Source organism: Spermophilus citellus (genome assembly GCF_964194105.1).
Source record: "Spermophilus citellus genome assembly, chromosome: 6".
Lineage (NCBI taxonomy): Eukaryota > Metazoa > Chordata > Mammalia > Rodentia > Sciuridae > Spermophilus > Spermophilus citellus.
In genome coordinates, this window is record NC_138187.1 from 163,372,301 (window position 1) to 163,392,935 (window position 20,635).

The 20,635-nt window shown below is 57.8% G+C and overlaps 1 protein-coding gene across 2 annotated transcripts in view; it reads left to right on the top strand.

The window, feature by feature from the left end:
• Positions 1–948: 948 nt before the first annotated feature.
• The window catches only part of CD247 (CD247 molecule), a 63,417-nt gene continuing 43,730 nt past the window's right edge, over positions 949–20,635 (top strand). For both annotated transcript variants that reach the window (XM_081297302.1, XM_081297303.1), the window contains exon 1: positions 949–2,048. In XM_081297302.1, coding sequence (XP_081153428.1) covers positions 1,991–2,048 — 58 coding nt within the window. In that variant the 5' untranslated portion in view covers positions 949–1,990. The remainder of the gene's footprint in view (positions 2,049–20,635) is intronic.

The following is a 20,635-nucleotide window of genomic DNA, read 5'->3' on the forward strand; positions in this document are numbered from 1 at the left end:
GACGAGGCTGCACAGTGAGGGGCATTTGCACCAGGTCTGAAAAGGAGGTCCTCAGGAGGAGAGCAGAGAAAGGCCTCAGGTGGAGGGACCCCTGGGGTGGGGGGTCCAGAGCACAGTGCAAGCACCCAGGCCCAGAGGGTCCATCCCTGCGCGTGGTGGCCCCTGGGAAAGCACTTGGTCAGGGAAACAGCATGCACTGGACCTCCGTGGCCTGCAGCCCTGGACACCAGCTCAGGATGTTGGCCAGAGGTGGGGGGCTCAGGTGCTGGTGGTGCTGTCCCATCAGGGGGCCCCAGGAGGGGTTGACTCTGTTACGCTGAGGACAGAAGCCAGCCCTCGCTCTTGCGCCTGGTCTCTGATGACCTGGGAGTCAGGGAATTACGAGGTGGCTTGCTGTCCCTGCAGCCTGGACAGAGGTCTTCACAGTGAGCACTCGGGAGTGTCAGAAGCCGGGGAGGGACTCTCAAGTGCAAGGCCTTGTGGGAAGGGGCAGAGCCCCCTTGGGGAAGACCCTGCTACTCCTCAGACAGCCTCTGGCCTCTCTGTGGCTGAGGCTTCCCTCCCGATTCTGAGGACCTCAGAAGGAGACACCTGAGGGTCAGCCTGCTCCTCCTGGCTCCTGGCCATGGCTGTGGTGCTGCCCCACCGCTCCTGTTCTCCAAGAAATAGGTGCCCCTCCCAGGAGCTGTAGAAAGAATTGGAAGAGGGCTTCTACCGCCCCTCTGTCCTGGGGAGTCAACTCGGGGCACTTCAGCACCAAGCTGCATCCCCAGCCCTTCTGATCTTGGGACAGGGTCTTGCTAAATTGCTAAGGCTGGCCTGGAACTTGGGATCCTCCTGCCTCAGCCTCCTGAGTCTCTGGGATTGTGGGAGTGTGCCATGGAGCCTGTCTCTGAACTATCCTTGTAAACTGCAGAATATGGTGCTTTGACTGGCCGGGGGGAGGACTCGGCCTACAATGGAGCCCATGGCAGTGGGAACCGCTCTCAAAGCCCTCCACCAAGGCTTATGGGAGTGTGGCCTCCTCGGAGGGGAATGAGGTCGCAGTTTCTGAGAGGCGCGCAGGAGAGGCAGGCAGGCCAACAGCGGCTTCGTCTGCATCACTTACTGGAAGGCGCTCACGGCTGCTGGCCGGGTGTCCTCCAGGATCTCACCCCTGCCCCTGCCTGATTCCTCCACTGCAAAGTGTGGGTCTCGCTCCAGGAGCCAACCAGCCTCAGTGCTCCCCAGGGCCCGGGGCAGAGTGGAGAGCCCTGCCTCTGTGTGCCCATCCTCCCCGCCCTTTCCTGTCACAGAGGCTCTGCGAGGGCCCGGGTCTTGTCCTCCTGAAGGCCATGACTGATCGGCCTGTGACCCGTGCTGGGCCAACAGAGCTTCCCCGAGGTTGACGAGGGGCACTGAGTGTGTGAATCATCTATCAACGAGTCACACTGCCGTCAATTCTGTCCCTTCAACAATCTCCTAGTTGCCCGTGACTCGTGGGTGGGATGGGCTGTTGGCCCACTGGGTGGCTCCGGAGGCTGCAGCCTTCGGGTGGTTCTGAAGGGACAAGCAAGGGGCAGGTGGAGATGTCCCCAGAGCCCAGCAGTTCATCTCACATTTAGCCCGACTCTGAATCCAGCTCTGCCCTTTCCCCACCTCCACGAAACAGTCGAGGGCCTGGCAGAACGGTGACCCTGCTCCCGTGCGAGCGCTGGGACTGACCTGGCCATCAAGGTGGGAACTGGATACACGTGGGACAAGAACTAGCCAGCAATAAAGAGACAGAGCGAGGGTCAGACCAGAGACAAAGCAAGCTCCAGCCGGCTGATGTAAACACGCCCCCGACCTCAAGCCTCGAGCTTCCTGCCGAGAGCCAGGCAGAGTTCTCACAGGGCCCGCGGCCCTCCACTTCCTGAGGCGGAGGCACACAGAGCGGCAGGGCCTCCTTCAGAGCCCAGGCTGCTCTGCCATCGTCCTCTGCCCTGCATCTCCTGGGAGAAAGGACAAGATGAAGTGGGAGGCGCTAGCCATCGTGGCCATCCTGCAGGTGTGGTGCCCAGTTACAGGTAAGGTGCTGCCCAGCGGCAGGAGCTCCGACCGTGTGCTGGGGTCCTCGAGGGCGTGAGGGCCTGGTGTCTGCCCCCTCCTGCTCGCCCAGAATCAAGGGCAGGGAAGCCCTGCGCTCCAAACTGCAGCCCAGGGTCAAGCTGCCCAGAGCCTGGATTGCCTGGTGACCAGGGGGGGGGGGGCGAGGGAAGGAGGCCCGAGAGCCACAGGCCGGCCAGCTGGGACAGAGGGAGTGTGGGCAGAGGCCAGCCCGGCGTCAGCGAGGCCGCCTCACACTGTGACGTTCCGGCCACCGTCCCCTCCTGTCATCCTGAGTAGGCACCCTCACTCTGCCAACAGAGGACATGTCACCAGCCAGTCAGGCCGGGTCACAGCCAGTGGCACTGGTCACTGGCCTGAAACTCCTGGCTGGCCGGGACTGAGAGGCCCAGGAGGGGGAAGTGGCAGGTGCGGGAAGTAGGAGCTGCAGCCCCCACAGAGCGCCTGCCTCCTCTGGACCCAGAGGGTCCTGTCACACTCACGGCCAGGGATGCACTAGGACACACCCTTCCCCGGCCAGAGACAGAAGCAGGGAACCACAAGAGCGCGAGCCTTGTCGAGTGGCCACCGTGAGGACTTGGGCTCTGGGAGGCTCTGTGTTCCCCAGGGCAGACCCTGGAGGGGAAGGAGGCCGCGGCCTGCCCAGAGGGCGTCAGGCTGCTTCTGCTAACAGGGCGAGCTTCACATGCGTGGGGCCGGGGAGCAGGGAAGGGAGTCAGCACCGTCCTTCTGCAGTGGGGCTGCCTCCACGAGGGAGGTGCCGGGAGGGCAGGCGAGGCCCCCAGCAGGGCCCGGCCCTGGGCTAGCACCTCGCTGCAGGACGCGGGGTTTTCTCTGATACTGTAGCTTTTCTCAGAAAGGGTGTGAGTCACAGCGAGATGTGGGGTTAGGGCACCAGGTGGGAGCCGGGCAGCCCCTCCCTGTGTGCAGGGGACAAGGAGGTCCCAACAGCCAGGATCATGCACAGCTGGAGGCCTCAGGCGGGGGAGGCTGCGGAGGGAGGTCTCGCCTGCAGTTCCCTGCTGGTCGGCTTGTGTCAGCTCTGGGCTGAGGACAGGCCCAGTGGAATCAGAAGGAAAAGAGGAGACTGCCAGGGCCCGCGGCTGCCAGGAGCAGGGAGCAAAGCCCGAGGACCGAGGCCACCCACTCCCAGAGAGCAGGGCAAGGGTTCTCGCTTTCAGGACCTTGCTGTCTCCGAGCCTGACCATCAGCTCTTTCTAGAGAGGCTGATAAACAGACGGAGGCCCAGGCCGCCTGAAGGCCGCCTCAGGGCTCCCTTGCAGGTTGCTGTCAGCAGTGGGGCCTTCCCGTCTGGGCCCTGCTGTGACCTGTCCCCGAGCCGCTTTCAAACATGGGCTTTTACCAGGCCTGTCCCGTTTGCGTCTCACCCGGATCCTGACCAGGACCACCTGGTCTGTCCAGAACCTGCCCAGGCGGCCCCCAGGGCCTAGGCCGGAAGGACTAGGATGGCCTGCCTGGTGCGCAGCACACGGCTGTGGCCCTGGCTCCTTGGTGCCCGACTCCCTGCCCCACCATGGCCAAGAATGCGCGGGGGTCTGCGCAGCTTTTGTGCTTTCTCTAGTGAGAAGACGTAGCTCAGACGTGAAGCCCCAGGGCTGTGAGCAGCTCTGCTTTAGGAAGTCACTGGACCTGGTGGAGTCAGGCCAACCACAGCATTTTCTGTCTGTGCAACTTTAGCAAGTTACTGAGCCTCTCTGGGCCTCAGTTTTCTTATCTCTAAAGTAAAGGTAGTAAGTAATACCCTCTTTATAGAGATGTAAAAGTAGAAAGTGAATGCAATATGCCGTGCGTATGTGAGCCAGTTAGAGAACTTGCACCAATTAGTACTATTACACCTCGACTGAGCTCTTGTAAACCTAGGCACAGGAGAGGAAACCCGCCGCTGGGGTTCTCCATTCATTCTGATTGTGTTGTAAGGCTGCAGCAGCATCTCCCCCATCTGTTGGCACCCAGCTCACCCCTTCTCTGAATTCTGGGTGCACTCCATGATTCCACATAGGCCCAGGGGAAAGGAGGCTTGGAGCTTGGGATGTTCATGGAATTTTGAATTTAAATTTTTAAAAGATTTCCCCCAAGTGAAAACAATATATAATGTCAATAGTGAAAGGGGAGAATATCAGAAATAGCGTGGCCCCGCGACCCTCCTCAGGTGGCCCGAGGATGAGGGACACCCGCTTGCGTCTCACTGGGATCCTAGCCGGGACCGCCTGGTCTGCCCAGAACCTGCCAGGCGGCCTGGTGGTGCGGGGTGCCTGCTTGTCTAGTGTGTCCACCTGCAACACCAGGCCGCGGTCAGGCTGCTGGAGGACAAGTTCACCGCCGTCCCTTTGCCTTGGCCTCTGCACTGGGCTCTGCATGCCCAGAGAGGCCGCTGGTGCCTGTCCTGCGGGTGAGAGGCCACGTCTGCTGCCACTCACCACCTCTCAGAGCGGCGCTGGGCGCTGGCTGAGGCATGGAACCCAGCTGTAGTCACTTGCTCTTCTCAGCTTTGCTTTTGTTCTCTAACAACCAGACTTGGTTTTCTTGGATGTCCACACTTTTGCCTCCAACAGTGGCCAGCACTGCACCCTGGACTTTACCTAGCAGGGTCCAGGCACCAGAACAACTGTCCCACACGTGTCGGGAGCCCCTTTTCTCCTGTGGGTCCCCTGGGTGAGCAGTATTCAGAAATGGTTCAAAATAGCTTTCTTAATTCTGCTTGAACAAAGCCATTTCTGGTCAGCAGGAGAGTGAGGGTCAACTTAATCAATTTGGAACACGCATTCATTCCATCTGGTTAAAGAAAACGATTAAACCAGTCCTTTAACCTGTTAGTCGAAACACAGTGATCCCTGGTCCCTGCCGCATAGCCGCGTCCTCCAGCCCGAAACCCTCTCAGAGTTCCCGAGGGACGAGCCGTCCTGCTCCTGGAGCCCCAAGGACAGCGCCTGGAGCCCAGCAGCATCAGGGCTGGCTGAGAGCAGGGGATCAGACGTCCCCCCGCTGTCAGGTTTACGTCAATGGTCTATCTGGGCCTGCTGGATTGGCGTCTGACCCTCTCCTCTGGACAACTTAGTATTCAACAAAGTGCTTTAAAAACAAAACTCAGCAAAAACCAGGAATGAAATTGGAAGGGGACAAGGCAGTTTGGGTGGATCGTGATTTAAGGTGAGGTCGGGTTGGTTTAAGGTAAGATCCTGCCGTCATTAAAACTTTCTTGGCGGACCATGGGAAACTCTGCTATTTGTTTATTTTGGATCCATAAAGAAGATGGATTCACATGGTTAACTAACGTATCTCAGAAGTAGAGATAGAAGCTCATTTTTCTGATTTGGCTTTAATTCTAGGGAAAAGCAGAAAACATCAGGCCTTCACCCCTGGACTAAAGAAATAATTAACAAATTAAAGGTGCCAAGGGGAAACGGAGACTTTGTAGATCGTAGCCGAGGTCACACCGTCCAATCGCCCCGTTGCCTCAAAACACGGAAATAAGACACAGGGTTAGAGCCGGTCTCACAGGAGAGCCCGTGTGATCAGCGTTGAAATACCTGCTCCGGGTACCTATCACTTCCTTCCTCTCTTAATCTGAGATATTTAATAAAAATATGAGGTCACGGAAGGACGTGAGCGCTGTTTCAATCCATAACCAGCCAGCCTGGGGCTCTCCTTTCCTTCTCTGCGCCCCACGCCAGCGTCTTCATGCTGCTGGTCTTGGTTCCCCTCATGAGCGTGTCGGATGCTGCTTTCCTGCACATTGGTGTGAGCTGTTCTCGCGCTCGGCCTGCCTTCTTGCTCTGAATGCTCTGGGCACTTCCGTGCACCAGCATCACCTTTTCTTGGCTGTTGGACATTTGCTTGTTGGACATTTAAGCCGTTTCTGAGGTTTGTCATGATAGCTGATCCTGCAGGAAAATCTTTACAGATGTAGCTTTTGTTAATTACTTGGGCAAATCTAGGATTGACAATTAAAAGAACGGGTTGAATAAAAAAGCATTTCACAGGACCCTCGACTTCTGTTGACAACAATCCGATTGAGCAGAGGGTAATTTCTGGTTCTCAGGGACCATCTGCAGATGTTTGTGTCCATCTGAAGGAGGCTGGGAAGGTAGGAGGATAGGGATGCAGGCCAGGGCCTCTCACAGCCCTCCTCGGGGGCCAGCAGCCGGCCCAGAGCCCTGCTCCTCCTCTGGGAGATGCGGAGGTGGTGCCTGTCTCCCACAGGGAGTGTGGAGGAGATGCTGTCCAAAAGGGCCTGTGCGCAGGGTGCGTGGAAATCCACGGCCATATCTTGCGTGCCTCGGTTTCCCCACCTTCGCAGACACGGCCTCATTTTCCTGAAGCAGCGGAGCAGAACCACTGGCCTAACTGGCTTCCGTTTTCTTCACTGTAAACCAGTAAATTTCCCCTTGTGCGTTAGTGTCCTCATCAGTAAGAGAAGAGGAGGGGGCCGAACATCCCTTTGAGCTATAAAATGCCTCATCTGTGGTCTTGAAGTCGCAGTTTCTGAGAACACTGAGTCCCGGAGCTCTCCACCGGACCCCGCCCTACCTGGGTAGGCTGTGGGGGGCAGAAAGTAAGCTGCCTTCTCCGGCTGTTCTGGTTGTTTTATAAACGACTCCCCGACTGGGGAAAGCCAAGGGCAGGGTTTGGAGCTCTCGGCTGGCCCCGCAGGCTGTGCATCTGCCGCAGGTTTGAGGGGCCACTTGGAACTGCTGGAGAAGGCCCAGCTTTGCTGGAGGTGGCCGAGTTGCAGGGCTGGAGGTGTTAGGAGTGTCCGTTGGGCTGCGAGGATCATGCCACTCGGCAGCTAATTTTCAGGCATGAAGGGAAGAAAACCGGGAGAAAGCAGGGCAGGCGGGGTGCTGGCCCCTCTGGCCGCCGGTCATTTGCAGAGTCCAGTAGAGATCTTTGGGGGACAAGTGGCAGCAAAGGCAGTAGAAGGGTCTTTTCGTGAGGCTTGGTGACATGCCCAGGATAGATGGGCTCCAGACATGCTTCCCAGGCCTCTGGGCCTACCCGGGACCCTCTGCAGCTGATCTGCTCCATCCTGAGTCCGCCCGCTGAGTTCCGAAGCAGATTTTATGGAATTCTCCTTAGTAAGCACTTATTTCTAGTTTCCTCTCAATTCTTGAAGTAAGAAATAATTATTCTGTTGCTGAATATCTTTATTTACTACCTATTTTCCTGCTGAGCATGAAATACTGGGTTGTCAATAAAGACCTGTTTTTCCCTGACATGTTATTATAGTTTTGAACTCGCATTTCCCCAAATCCGGTAAACCCGTATTTTCCATTTTACTTTTAATAAACACGCCTATTTTGGAACTTTCCTGAGTGTGGTGGAACTCAGTGTGTGTTTAGTTCCTGCTCCCTCACCTTCTGCAGAGGTAGAAATACAAATGTAAATGAAATCACACTTGAGTGTTGGCCCTGAACACGTGCCTGTGATTAGCTGTTGTGGGCATGGGCCTTCCTCGGCCTGCGTATGAGGTTTCCTAAAGGAACAGCTCCCTGACACAGACTTGGAGTGGAGACGGCTTTTTTACTGAATCCCCAAGGAGGGGAAGAAATTGTCTTCTATTTATGTCAGAATTCGCATCTTCCTACTGGACCTGGGGGTGAAGTGGAACACACAGGCCCCCCCTCGTGCTCCTGGTGGAGCAGAGCAAACCACGCTGAGAAGGCCGAGGCCCCGCAGAGTGACCGAGCGCCCGGAGGCAGACATGCAGACACCTGTGGCCTGGAGAGGGGTCCAGGGAACGGGAGGAGGGAGGGTGAGGCCAGAGCTCAGACCCTGCAGCAGGACGTTCACAGGGACGAGGGTCTGTGGCCACTGCTGCCCTGGCCAAACCCAGGGGGTGGGGGAGGGCTGGCCAGGAACGTAGTGCAACAAGGCTCTGGCGTTTGGGTCCCACAGACCCCTCTGCCTCCCTTACGCTGTAACTTCTAGGAGAGGAGCCCCCCATCCTGCAGCTTCCCACCGCCCCAAATGGCGCTCGCTCTAAGACGTAACATGAAGGCCGGTCTCAGTTAGACTTGCCTGTCCCCATCTGGGCTGGGAGTGACGGGGAGAACTGGACAGAGCTGTTGTGGGAAGAGCCGGGCAGACGGGTGTGGGGGCCAGGTTACCCCTGTGCCGTAGATGCCAGCTGGGGGAGGGAGCCAGGCCCGGCGACTCCGTCATGCACAGCCTGAGCCAAGCCCAGGGGTTTGTCCAGGTCAGGTGGGTGCCCAGTAGGGTAGGCGGGTGCCCAGTGTGCGTGCTGATGTGTGTGGCATGTCCGTGCTCACCTGTGCTGTGTCTGAGGTGTATGTGTGTGTGCACCAGCAAGTGGCCTTCTGTGTTCCAGTGAGTGGCCCTGTATGTGGGGGTGAATGGCCTTGTGTGTGTGGCGAGTGGCCTTGTGGGGGTGAGTGGCCTTGTGTGTGTGACAAGTGGCCAGTGGCCGTGTGTGTGGCGAGTGGCCCTGTGTGTGTGGCGAGTGGCTTTGTGGGGGTGAGTGGCCTTGTATGGGATGAGTGGCCTTGTGTGTCTCAGCGAGTGGCCTTGTGTTTGTGGCCAGTGGCCGTGTGTTTGTGGTGAGTGGCCTTGTGGGGGTGAGTGGTCTTGTGTGTGTGACAAGTGGCCTTGTGGGGGTGAGTGGCCTTGTATGGGGTGAGTGGCCTTGTGTGTCTCAGCGAGTGGCCTTGTGTTTGTGGCCAGTGGCCTTGTGTTTGTGGCCAGTGGCCGTGTGTGTGGCGAGTGGCCCTGTGTGTGTGGCGAGTGGCCCTGTGTGTGTGTGTGTGTGTGTGTGTGTGTGGCGAGTGGCTGTGTGTGTGTGTGTGGCGAGTGGCCCTGTGTGTGTGTGTGTGTGTGTGTGGTGAGTGGCTCTGTGTGTGTGTGTGGTGAGTGGCTCTGTGTGTGTGTGTGTGTGTGTGTGTGTGTGTGTGTGGTGAGTGGCTCTGTGTGTGTGTGTGTGTGTGTGTGTGTGTGTGTGGTGAGTGGCTCTGTGTGTGTGTGTGTGTGAGGCGAGTGGCCCTGTGTGTGTGTGTGTGTGTGTGTGTGTGTGTGTGTGTGGTGAGTGGCTCTGTGTGTGTGTGTGTGTGTGAGGTGAGTGGCCCTGTGTGTGTGTGTGTGTGTGTGTGTGGCGAGTGTCCCTGTGTGTGTGTGTGGTGTGTGTGTGTGTGTGTGTGTGTGTGGCGAGTGGGCCCTGTGTGTGTGCTCGTGGGTGGCCCTGTGTGTGTGTGTGTGTGTGTGTGTGTGTGTGGTGAGTGGCCCTGTGTGTGTGTGTGTGTGTGTGTGCCAGTGGGTGTCCCTGTGTGTGTGTTGTGTGTGTGTGTGTGTGTGGTGAGTGGCCCTGTGTGTGTGTGTGAGGCGAGTGGCCCTGTGTGTGTGCCAGCGGGTGGCCCTGTGTGTGTGTGTGTGTGTGTGTGTGGCGAGTGTCCCTGTGTGTGTGTGTGTGTGTGTGTGTGGCGAGTGTCCCTGTGTGTGTTGTGTGTGTGTGTGTGTGTGTGTGTGTGGTGAGTGGCCCTGTGTGTGTGTGTGTGTGTGTGTGAGGCGAGTGGCCCTGTGTGTGTTGTGTGTGTGTGTGTGTGTGTGTGGTGAGTGGCCCTGTGTGTGTGTGTGTGTGTGTGAGGCGAGTGGCCCTGTGTGTGTTGTGTGTGTGTGTGTGTGGTGAGTGGCCCTGTGTGTGTGTGTGTGTGTGTGTGGCGAGTGTCCCTGTGTGTGTTGTGTGTGTGTGTGTGTGTGTGTGTGGTGAGTGGCCCTGTGTGTGTGTGTGTGTGTGTGAGGCGAGTGGCCCTGTGTGTGTTGTGTGTGTGTGTGTGTGGTGAGTGGCCCTGTGTGTGTGTGTGAGGCGAGTGGCCCTGTGTGTGTGCCAGCGGGTGGCCCTGTGTGTGTGTGTGTGTGTGTGTGTGTGTGTGTGTGGTGAGTGTCCCTGTGTGTGTGTGTGTGTGTGTGTGTGGCGAGTGTCCCTGTGTGTGTGTGTGTGTGTGTGTGTGTGGTGAGTGGCCCTGTGTGTGTGTGTGAGGCGAGTGGCCCTGTGTGTGTGCCAGCGGGTGGCCCTGTGTGTGTGGTTGTGCATTTACAAGGCACTTGGGGGCAGCCGTTCAACTCTGTGGAAGGCCGAAGCCCTTGAGCTCAGAGCTGCCGTCACAGCTACTGAGCAGCAGGGAGAAGACGTGGCGGCTGGGCGGCAAGAGCACTCTGTCCAGGCGAGAGCCTCTAGGATCTCGAGGGAAGTGACCCCTAACGGATCTTAGGACTTGAGGCTGACCGGGCCCGCACCCTCTCCTGCTCCCAGGCAAGCCTGCGTCTCTCCTTCCCGCCACCTTCCTGCCCCAGACCCCAGGACAGACCGCACCCCCTGCCCCATGGAAGTCCATGCACCCCTCACATCAGCCCAGATGTGTGGGGGTCCCCCAGACCCACAGCTGGAATTAAAACGAAGGTGGAAACCACTGTTCTCAGAACTCGGGGTTAAAAAACCAACAAAACTCTTTCCCTGGGTGAGCTCTTCTCACAGCGGAGACCCAGTGCGCGGGAGTTTCAGGGAACTTACGCGTCAGCAGTAAATGTCACCAACCCCCCAGATTCTCACCAGTGTTCCCCACAGTGACCATCCTGTGTGTGCTGTCCAAAACAAAGAGCGTTTGAGGCCTTTGTTTCTGTAAGCAATCCAACATGGTGGCTGCTGGTGGCCTGTTTGACCATGGAGACGGTGGATATAACCAGGGGCACTGGGTTCTGATCTTGGAAACTGCCTGGCCGGCCACTCAGCCAGTCATGAGTCGAGCTTCACGAAGCTCTTCCTGTGCTCTGGACAGCACAGACCTGCAGCGGTCAGCCGTGTCAGCCCTTGACTGGGCCCACGTCTTGGAGATGGCATTCAATGAGTGGGGGTCCCACTAGCAAGAGAGCCCCCCTGGTTCTGGAGACCATGTTCTCAGTTTTACAAGAGACTGCATCTGCCCACGTGGCTGGTCTGATTCCCCTCGTTCGTCGGCCTTGCTTGATGATTTCCATGCTGAGTTTCCAGGCAGAGGAAGCATATACTGAGGGGTGCCACCCGGGACTATTTTGAGTTAGACTAAAGAGCTTCAGAAATTCCTCCTTTGATTCCTCCGGGCAGAGAGAAACCTTTGTCTTTTCTCTCACTTAATGATAAATGCTTCAAAGCCCAGACCTATATAAAATACACAAATGCTTTCTGGACAAAATGAATCTTGTCCATTTTCTTTGGGCTTCGATGGGAACAATAAAGATTGAGCTACAAAAGGTTGGCAAAGAGGATTATCCTTTTTCTTTTTATTAAGCATTGAGGCTTCAAAAGAACAGCCCAGAAAGTCCAATAATTGTCTCCACCACCGCTTACCCACCCGTCCCCCCACTGACCTGGCCCGTGAAATCCCCCTTTAAACTCTTGGCTGGCTCTCACCTGCCCACTGCAAAGGCTGCGTTGTGCAGCGTGCCTGTCCGTAACTCCAGGAGAAAGCACACTGTCCCTTCACCAGAGGAGCGTGTCAGGGGACAGCTCTCTGGGTGGGGGCGGGGTGCGTCTCTAATTTTCAAAGCTTCGGAACCTCACTTTGGAGAGGGAGCCCCTTGGGGGCTGAAGTGGACGGTGAATAGTCTACAGTCACAGATGCCCCAAATCCAAAAGGGACGAGGGGGAGGAGTGAGGGAGACTCGGGGAGCGGTTTTGATCTTCTCAGCAATTTCTTGATTTCATTCGTTTAGAAAACACCTCGTTAGTTTCTAGCTGTGGCTCTAAATCAAAGCCTCAGGCTCCAAGCTGATCAAACTCCTGATTTCAGTTCATAACGTCCTCAGAAAATCCTTGCCGGCCATTTGGAAGAGCACGGAACGGCTCCTGCATGCCGAGGGATGAGGAGAGGATCTGGCTCTTCAGGCATTTTAAAGTTTGGGTTGGACATTTCCTAGCAGTGTCCAAGCCTGGAGCCATCTCAGCTGAAAACAGAAGGATGGCCTCCCAGTCGGCCGGTCATCCCGAAGTTGGTGCAGAATGATCACCAAAGCATGACTTTAGTAAGTGGCTGGTCCTCTCCTGGGCCAGTAAAGAGGCCCGTTGCTTGGACCGGGCCACTCTGGTCTCAGATGTGCGCCAGGGGCCTTGTGTTGGAAGGGCAGCCACCACAGAGCTGCAGGTGGCTGCACTGCGTGGGCTCAGACACCTACCCCGGGGCCCAGGCCGAGGCCGGCCTACCACCTCCACAGGCGGGGGCGGGGTGCAAAGAGGCATGGAGCCCCAGGCAGCCTCAACCCAGCAGAGTCACTGGTCTCCCCACCCGCTCCAGCTTCTTCAGGCCATTGCCCATCCTCCCTAGGCCCTCTGGTCTGTCCTCCCACAAGGAAATAGGGGCCGGAGGACCTGGGAGGGCGTCCACCGGATTCTCCCAGGAACATGGCAGGCAGAAAGAAAGTAGCCAGCCAGAAGGAAAGCTGTGCCCACACAGGTCAGCAGGGCGGGTGCTTGTCCACAGGGGCGTCTGGGGATCTGCGTAGGTGCTGTTAATGTACCTAGGCTTAGGAACGGCGTTGCCCTTCCCGCCCCAGGCCGACCGGGCTGCCCTCTGCTCGGATAGGCTGTGCCCCTCAGGGTGTTAGGATGCCCACAGAGGGGCATCATTTTGGAAATGCTGGTTTAAGGTCCCTGAAGGAGGGCTTTGCTTGTTGTTGGGCTGCAGGACTTTCCCAAGCCTTCCCCTTCTCAGGGGGAAGAGAGGGACGTACAATCATTCGCTTCGGTGCAGATTGGGTCCCTCTTCCCTGACCATCTTTAAAACCCCATGAAGAGGTTCTCAGAGTAGTGAGAAGGGCTCCGGAGGACGAGGGTCCTGGGGGAGTGATTGGGGACTGTGGGAGGAGCAAGGGACGCATCCTGGAGGTACCATCAGATGGTAGATTTGCAAAGAAGAGAGGAAGGGGAAGCCACGTGATCTGGGGCACAGCAGGTGGCAGGGGCCTCCTGAGAGCCACCCCACTCGGGGGTCCTGTAGGAGCAGCCCTCAGCCGATGGCTGGACTCCCGAGCCACTGCTCTCAGGTGGGGCGCTGAGGTGCTGTGCCCCTGGGAATGGCCACAGGACGAGGTCCCAGCTGGGGACAGGGCTTCCCGGTGCTCCAGCACTGATGTCTCCTCCTGCCTGCCTCAGTTCCCCAAGCCTCCAACCTCAGTCCCTGCTCAGGTAACAGCGTGAGTCCATAGACGGGGTGGTGACAGGGCAACCAGACGTAGCCAGGCTTCAGTTCTGGCCCAAGGTCAAGGGCTGCCTCTGGGGGTGGCCCTTCTGCTGAAAGCCCTCGGGTGGCACGAGGCGTCACATGTGGAGAGCAGGGTGTGCACACGTGGCCTGTGTGTCCTGGTCTCCCTTCCTCTCCCTATACAACCCCACCATTCTCCAGGGGACCCACCTGAGGATCTTGCCAGGTCACTACCTCCTGCAGGCCTCAGCTCTACGCCCATGTCAGATCACATGCCCCCCTCTTAGTACTCCCGGGGAGTAAGTTCCAACGTGAGATTTCGAGAGGAGAAGCTATATTCCCAGTATCTACCATATCAGTTTCCTGGGGCATGACAGTGGCTTTGAAAGCAAAAGTTTATTGTCCCAGAGTTCTGGAGCCTGGAAGTTCAAACTCGAGGTGCTGGCCCTGCCAGCCTCCTGACTCAAAAGGAAGATCTGGAGCACCCTCCCCCAGCTCCTGGAAGGGTGCTGGGGCTCCCTGGCCTGCCTGCCTTCTCATGTGGGGCTCCCCTGGGTGTCTCCCTGTGCAAGTAAGCGTCCCCATTTCATAAGGACGCCACCATGTTGAGTCAGGGCCCATCCTGACGACCTCTTCTGCCGACATCCTACTTCCAAACTTGTTTCCTGGGATCTCTCCCAAAGAACTCTGTCCTCTAACCTTTGCCTCTGGGTCTGCTTCTAGAGGAACTCAAACTTGGATACCCTTTGAATGATACCCCTCAGGGCGCAGAGACACTGAAACTTTCCTAGCACCACGTACCAGCCCCTTGCAGAAATCCCGATCTGAGTCAACGTTTTAATTTCTCACTTCAATGCAAGAATATGCTTCCTGACTTCTTTGAAGGCTCTGGCCAGGGCCCTTCTAGGTGGCCTGGTTTCTTTGCGAGAGTGCTGATGGTGTCAGCAGGACATGGCCCCATGGGGAAGAGGAGAGGAGAGCTAGCAAGCAGCAGGGGTCTTTTCGCTGGGTGTCACTCAGGGAGGACCTTCCCTCCTGCTGGCCCCTGAATCCCAGCTGAATGGCTGGGTCTGGGGACAGAGCTTCCCAGTGCTCCCATGACTGACGTCTCCTGCCTGTGGGGCTGCTGACAAGTGGCCCCACTTGTCCCCCAAGATGGGGTAGGTGCGCATCAGAGGGAGGGCGCCTCTTGCCCGGGAGCCCCGGGGTTGCCCTTCAGAGAAGAGCAGCAGCACGTTCTGCAGTCTCGGAATGAGTCTGCTGGTGAGTCAGGCCGCGGGGCTCCTCTGCGCCTCAGACGGTGCTTCAGACCCTCTTTCCCTGCTCCAACTCTGGCATCTTGGCCGCGTAGCAGGGAGCTGGCAAGGGACTGTGAGAGGAGGAGAGGCCAGTGTGGCGGCTGGGCTGCCCCTGCGCCCTCTGTGGCTCCGTGGCTGGGAGGGAGCTCGAGGAGGTCTGTTTCCAGGTCACAGCTGCCAGGCCTCCACCTGCGGCTGTGGCTCCAGTTCAGCTCTGAGAAAGGCTGCTGCCAACAGGTGTTTCCCTGGGAGGGGACACTGAGCGGCACTGTAGGGAAAGGGGAGGGAAAGGGAGAGAGGAGACGGGAAGGGACAGGGAGCCCTGCTAGAGGCCTGTCCACCGTGGGGAAGAACCTGCATTTCCAGGTTCCTTTCCCCTTCCTTGGTGGGCAGCGCTGACCGTGAGCCCTGGACACAGGGCTGTGAGGGAGACTATTGATTGGCAGCGACACTGATTTTGCTTGACCCCAACAAAGTGGCATTTGCTGTGGCAGGGGACGGCGGTTATGTTCAGTCAGCACTGCTGGACGGTGGCTGTGAGCCTGGTTCTGGAGCCCCATTTACTAGGGCCAGGACTTCTTCTGGGTCCTCAGGGCACGTAGCAGCATCTGGGTCTGGGCTGCAATATCTCCCTGCAAGGCGTCTCATGGAGAGCAAGTGTCCCAGGCTGGGGACCCAGCCAGGTCCTCACAGGGCCATCACGAGGGCCCGCTCATCCTTATCAACTGTACCGCTGACTTCTCGGGTAGTGGCACTTTGCTTTTCCGGCTGAAAGATTCTCCAGGCAGGGACCCTGGTGTCTGTTTCTCTGTGCCTGGAGCCTTCGGCTTTGGACCCCTCGAAGGGTCGCGCGGAGGGTAAGCATGGTCAGCGCGCTCTTCGCCAAGGGTCAGGTCAATGACACTTGTTACACACACTCACAAATGCGATAAGGCGTCCACCCACCCCTGGTGGGGAGCCCTGGGAGCAGAGCCAGAGGCCTGCGTCCACGCGCCTCCAGCACGTCTCCCTCCTGGTGTCCACCTCTGCGTTTGAGAGGTGATCCCACCAGCAAGCATCTGGCTCCATCCTGTAGCACCAGGGACATCTGAGGGCCCCTCCTTAGGTAGCCATGTGGCTGGAGTGGGTGGTGGCCAAGCTTAAAAAAAATGGCACCCACTGAAGGAGAAGCACCCTCAAGTCAGGCAGCCCTGTCACCAAAGCAAAATGGAAAACCAAGCAAGCCCCAGCTGGCCGGATGGCAGGGCGTGTGTTGTTCTCAGGTTTGCTTTGTCCACGGAGAGTTTAGTCATCGTAGTTTCTATTCTCAGGAACCTATAGCACATCACAACACACAGCGCCTTCATCTCCAAAATAATTCTGGTGTGCAAAGGCGAGCAGGGGCCAGTCAGGAGAAATCACATGTGCTGCAGGAGCCGCAGAGCCCAGATGGTCAGTAACGCTGATGAATGACCTTCGCATGGTGGACGGCCACCTCTGTCTCTGCTTGTAATCAAAGGGTGGCGAATGCTACTTTAGCTGGTGTTCAACTTTAGAAATTATGTTGATTTGGAAAGTAAGACTCCAGCATCCTGTTGAGGGAAGATGCAAAGAGACTAGAACCCAAGAACAACACGAGTCTGGAAAGAGGTGGCGGGAGTCCTTGTGGGGCTCGGAAGCCCTGGCCCTTGGAGAAGGGAGGTCTGCAGCGTCGGCGCCCCTCATCCTAAGCCGTCCTCGGGAGGCAGCAAGCTCCCTGGGGGCCTGAGTAAAATGGACCCATTTCTTGACGTAGAGAATATGTCCCCCCGTAGCCTAGGAAGCAGGCTCCAGGAGGAGCTCTGTGCGTGGGGCCTCTAGGGACGAGAGCCACATGCCCAGCGTAGCAGACGCCTTCCACGCCACGGTCACCAGGGGAGCGCTCAGGTCAGCTGAGAGCTGGGCCCGGGGCTTTTACGTGTATCATGTCATGAAGAGTCCATGGCCTGGGGGATGTTCTGATGGAGAACGAGGTTGAAGACGGTGACTTGCTCCAGGCTGGTGACCAGTGGACTTGGGATGTGAAGCCCACTGTTGGAGATCCAGGTCCAGGCCCTCCGGCCACACGGCTGTGCTGGGCAGGATGCACCTGACTCCGGCCTGGTGGGCGGGTGCAGGGCGAGCGGTCGTACAGGAAAGAAAGCCCCGCACAGGCCTTGCCCCGGCTTCCCCCGTTGCACACACCTCTCGTTCTCTGTGTTTCCCTCTTAGAGGTCACATTTTCCACTCCTGATTCTAACCCAAAGAAAGACGAAGTCGATTCCATCAGGCCACGCTGGAATAAAGCAAGCTGGACAAAATTCCTGATGCCCTCTCGCCCGGCAGGGTGTGGACCCCTCAGGCATGGCCAGGTCTGTGCCACCACAATTCCCCAGGGCACAACTGCTGTCCTCTGCGGTGTTGGTCTGCCTCTAGCCGGTCTCACCCTGGGGGGTTGGATGCTTGGAGCCGGCTCCTGGCTTGGCACTGTTGACATCTGGGCCGGGAACTCTTCTGCTAGAAGCTGTTCCACACAGTCAGATGCTAACAGCATCTCTGCCTCTGCCCACTAGATGCAAGTAGCACCCTCCCCCAGGTGTGACAAGCACAAATGACTTTAAAAAATGCCACATATCCCTGGGGGTGGGGGATCCACTGCTGTTTGAGGACTAGAAATTGGAGTCATAATTTTCCTTGGTCAGTCACTCAGTGACGATCAGCCCATGCTGGACACTTTATCTGACTTCATTTTGGTAATTGCACTGACCAGGAGTCCAGCGGTCTGTCTCCTCCTAAAGCTGCGTTAGCTACCATGCTGACTCGGGGGTGCCCATGAACATGGCTCCAGGAGGACAGTCTCAAACCACAGAGAGCAACCTTGGCTTTGGGTGTCCCCGTGTGGCCCCTCCTCTGTCTTCTATCTGCAGCTCCATCTAGATAGTGGGGTTGAAGGAACTCAGTTTAGGCAGGAAGTGAAAACAGATAGACTTACGAGGCAACCAGACCTAAATTAAAATTCGGGCTCCATCACTATTTAGCTCTGTGACTTTGGGCAAGTTCCCCGACCTCTCTGAAACTATTTTCTCCTATATGAAGTGAAGATTGCCTACCTCGAAGGGCTGTGGGGAGAATTAAAGAGTGCATGTAAAGGGCCCTGGTGGAGCCAGGAAAACAGCAGCACCTTAGTGTTTTCTAGAACTACAAATCTTAAAAGAATGGTGGCTGAGGATAGTAGAAAGCCTCTCGGAGCGCCCCAGGCGTCTGGTGGGGAAGCCAGTGGCAGGTCTGTCTTGTGGCTGAAGCCAAGAGCCTTCTGATGGTGCTGGATGGAAGCGGATGCTCATCTCCAGCTCCCTGGAGGCCCTCTCCAGCTGGCCTGACCCCACGTCCCTGCTCGTCTGCCCCTTGAAGGACCTGAGCATCCAGAGGGGAGCTGGGAAGGGGGAGTCACCTGGGACGCCAGCACCGGGCAGGCCTCAGCAAGGGACCTGGGGTGTGAAGAGCACGCAAGTCACCAAGCTGCCTCACGATGAGTGTGAGCAGGTGCGCAGCCTGAACCACTGTGGCTCTCCATCAGCACCCCAGAAACCACTGCCCTGCCGTGCTGAGGGCGGGAGGAGAGTCCACAGGACTGGAGGGCGGCAGGAGGCGGCCCCTGGTCCATAGCAGCAGGGCCGTGGGAGGCAGCAGGGAGAAGGGCAGCACCTCAGCCGGCCAGCACACGTGGGGCAGAGCTGCCCAGGGGCTTTCTGGAGCCCTCTTTCCTCCCGCTTCTGCGTCAGGAATCTGCCGGTCGAGAGCCTGAAGACCCTGCCTCCATCCCTTTACTCCAGGGTCCTGAGCAGGCAAGGCTAGGGGTTGAGCCAGAAGAGGCTGCAGGTGGAGTTCGTGTCCTGCGGGCTGGGTGCCCTCACGTGGACGTTCTGGCCGGTTCCAGCTGGGGGCTTGTGGTCTGCTCTCAGCCCAGTGCTGCCCTGCGGGGCCAGGTCGCCTGTCCCAGGCCTGCGTCTCACTTTAACTTGCACTGTTTGCAAATCCAGTGCCACCACGGTCACCACTGTGTGTCCTTGTTTACTTCATGCTGCACCTTAATGGTCACTTACCACTAAGGAGGCCTCCACCGCCCTGGACCACTACAGAGACCACGGAGCTGGGAGTCGGCGGGGCCGCTGCACCCACCCAGCTTCCCTGCGGACACCCGCCGCTTCTAGACCCTAAATCACACACCCCCTAAGACAACGTTTATCATATTTTACAAACTCAAAGCATATTTATTGTGGAAAATACAGGAAAAAAAAAGAAAAAATTGTCTTTAAATGTGGCCATCAGGCCGCAGGAGCATGCTGCCCACTCCGCCACGGCAGGGCCTGGCTCTCGCGGCTCCTTCGCTTCACCGTAAATCATGGCCATCTTTCTTGTCCCCAGTATTTCTCAGCACGGGTTTTAGTGCCTGTGGAGTCCATGATTTACTTCCCCTCTGCTGTTGTGGGGCATTAGATGGCCTCACAGTCGGACGCATGGTAAATAATGTCACCGTGGACATTCCTCTGCATACGCCTGTGTCCACGGTTGTGGTTATTTCTTTGGAGTAAATTCCGCGCCCAGCGGCTGCTGCTTCCTGGAATGCCTGGAGGTGGACAGGTGTGGGAGGCCTGGCAGAGGTGAGCTCGGCCCCTGAGCTCAAGGGTGGAGACAGAGAGTGACAGTCGCCCGCAGGCTTGAGGGACATTTGACTCCAAGTGAGGTGGAGGTCTAGACTAGGGCCAGATGAGGGGCGTGGCTCCACGGTCCAGCAGGATGGGTCAGGTACTGGGCAGGGGAAGGGCAGAGTGAGCCCAGTCAACTCTCCAGCCCTCGGGAACGCGGTCCTACAGCCGCTGATTAACCAACTTCAGACCAAATATTTCTTAGAAATTTCAGAAAGTTCCAAAGAGGAAAACTTGAACTTGGTGCGCCCCAGGACCACGGGTGTGCGGTGATGTGGCCTCCGGCTGCTTCGTGGGCGGCAGGCTCTCTGGCCCAAGGGTGGGTGTCCTTTGTCCCCACAGCTCCCTCGTGCTCTGTGTGGCGGGGCCACGTGGTTTTGTCTGTCCTGAGTGCAGGTCGGTGCTTCCTGTGGTCATTCTTCCTCAGACATCCTTACGTAACGTCCAGTCAGCCTCTCAGCATTCAGATGGCACCAGGTACCACAGGGATCTGGAGGGGGTACTCGTACTCTTGTGTGTAAACGCCGTGCCTTATCACACGAGGGTCTGCAGCATCCCCCGAGTCTGGTGGGCAGGGGGCCTGGAGTCAGTGCCCCAGGGAGGGCAGCTCTGTTTCTCAGTGGTGTTTGCTCCACACACACGTCTGGGCTCCTGCGTGCCAGGCCCCGTGTGGAGATGAGGAAGACACGAGGAGCCAGCTCTCCCTCCTCTCCAGGGTCAGTGTGACGCTGCTTGTGATGAGCTCTGCCCAGGCCCCTGCGGGCTGGACACTCCCGTGGCTGTGGCCTTGGTGGGGAGGGGCGAGGGGGCCTCACACATGCCGAGCACACGTCTGCTGAGCGGCCCCCGGCCCCTGCCTTTGTCCTCTCAGCAGCTCATAAGCTGCAGTCCCTTGATAGCCCACTTCACAGGCTGAGGCTGAGGCTTGGAGGGCTGTGTACCGTGTCCAAGACTACTAAATGTCCAGCCAGGGTTGAAACCTGGCGCCGAATGTCCGGGCAAAGCCTTCCGTACAGGCCCTGTATTGTTGGAATCACAAGACCGAAAAGTACCCCTAAGATGGCATAAGGAGTCCACTGAACTTTTAGATGGCTCCTGGGCCACCAGCCCCTCCTGGGACCTACCCTCCTGCACACCTGAATGGACACCGCTCACCTGCACGGCTCCTGCGATGCGAGAGCCAGGCGGCCAGCAGAACCGGCCTGCCCAGCCAGGGTGAGTCTCTGCTATAGAACAGGCCTGGGGACGGATTTCCAAACCCCTTTCCAGCCCACAAACCCCAGGTCCAGGAGCTGATGCAGCCGCTGCTCGGCCCTCCCCGGGTTTTGCTGTTGCTGTTTTGGTG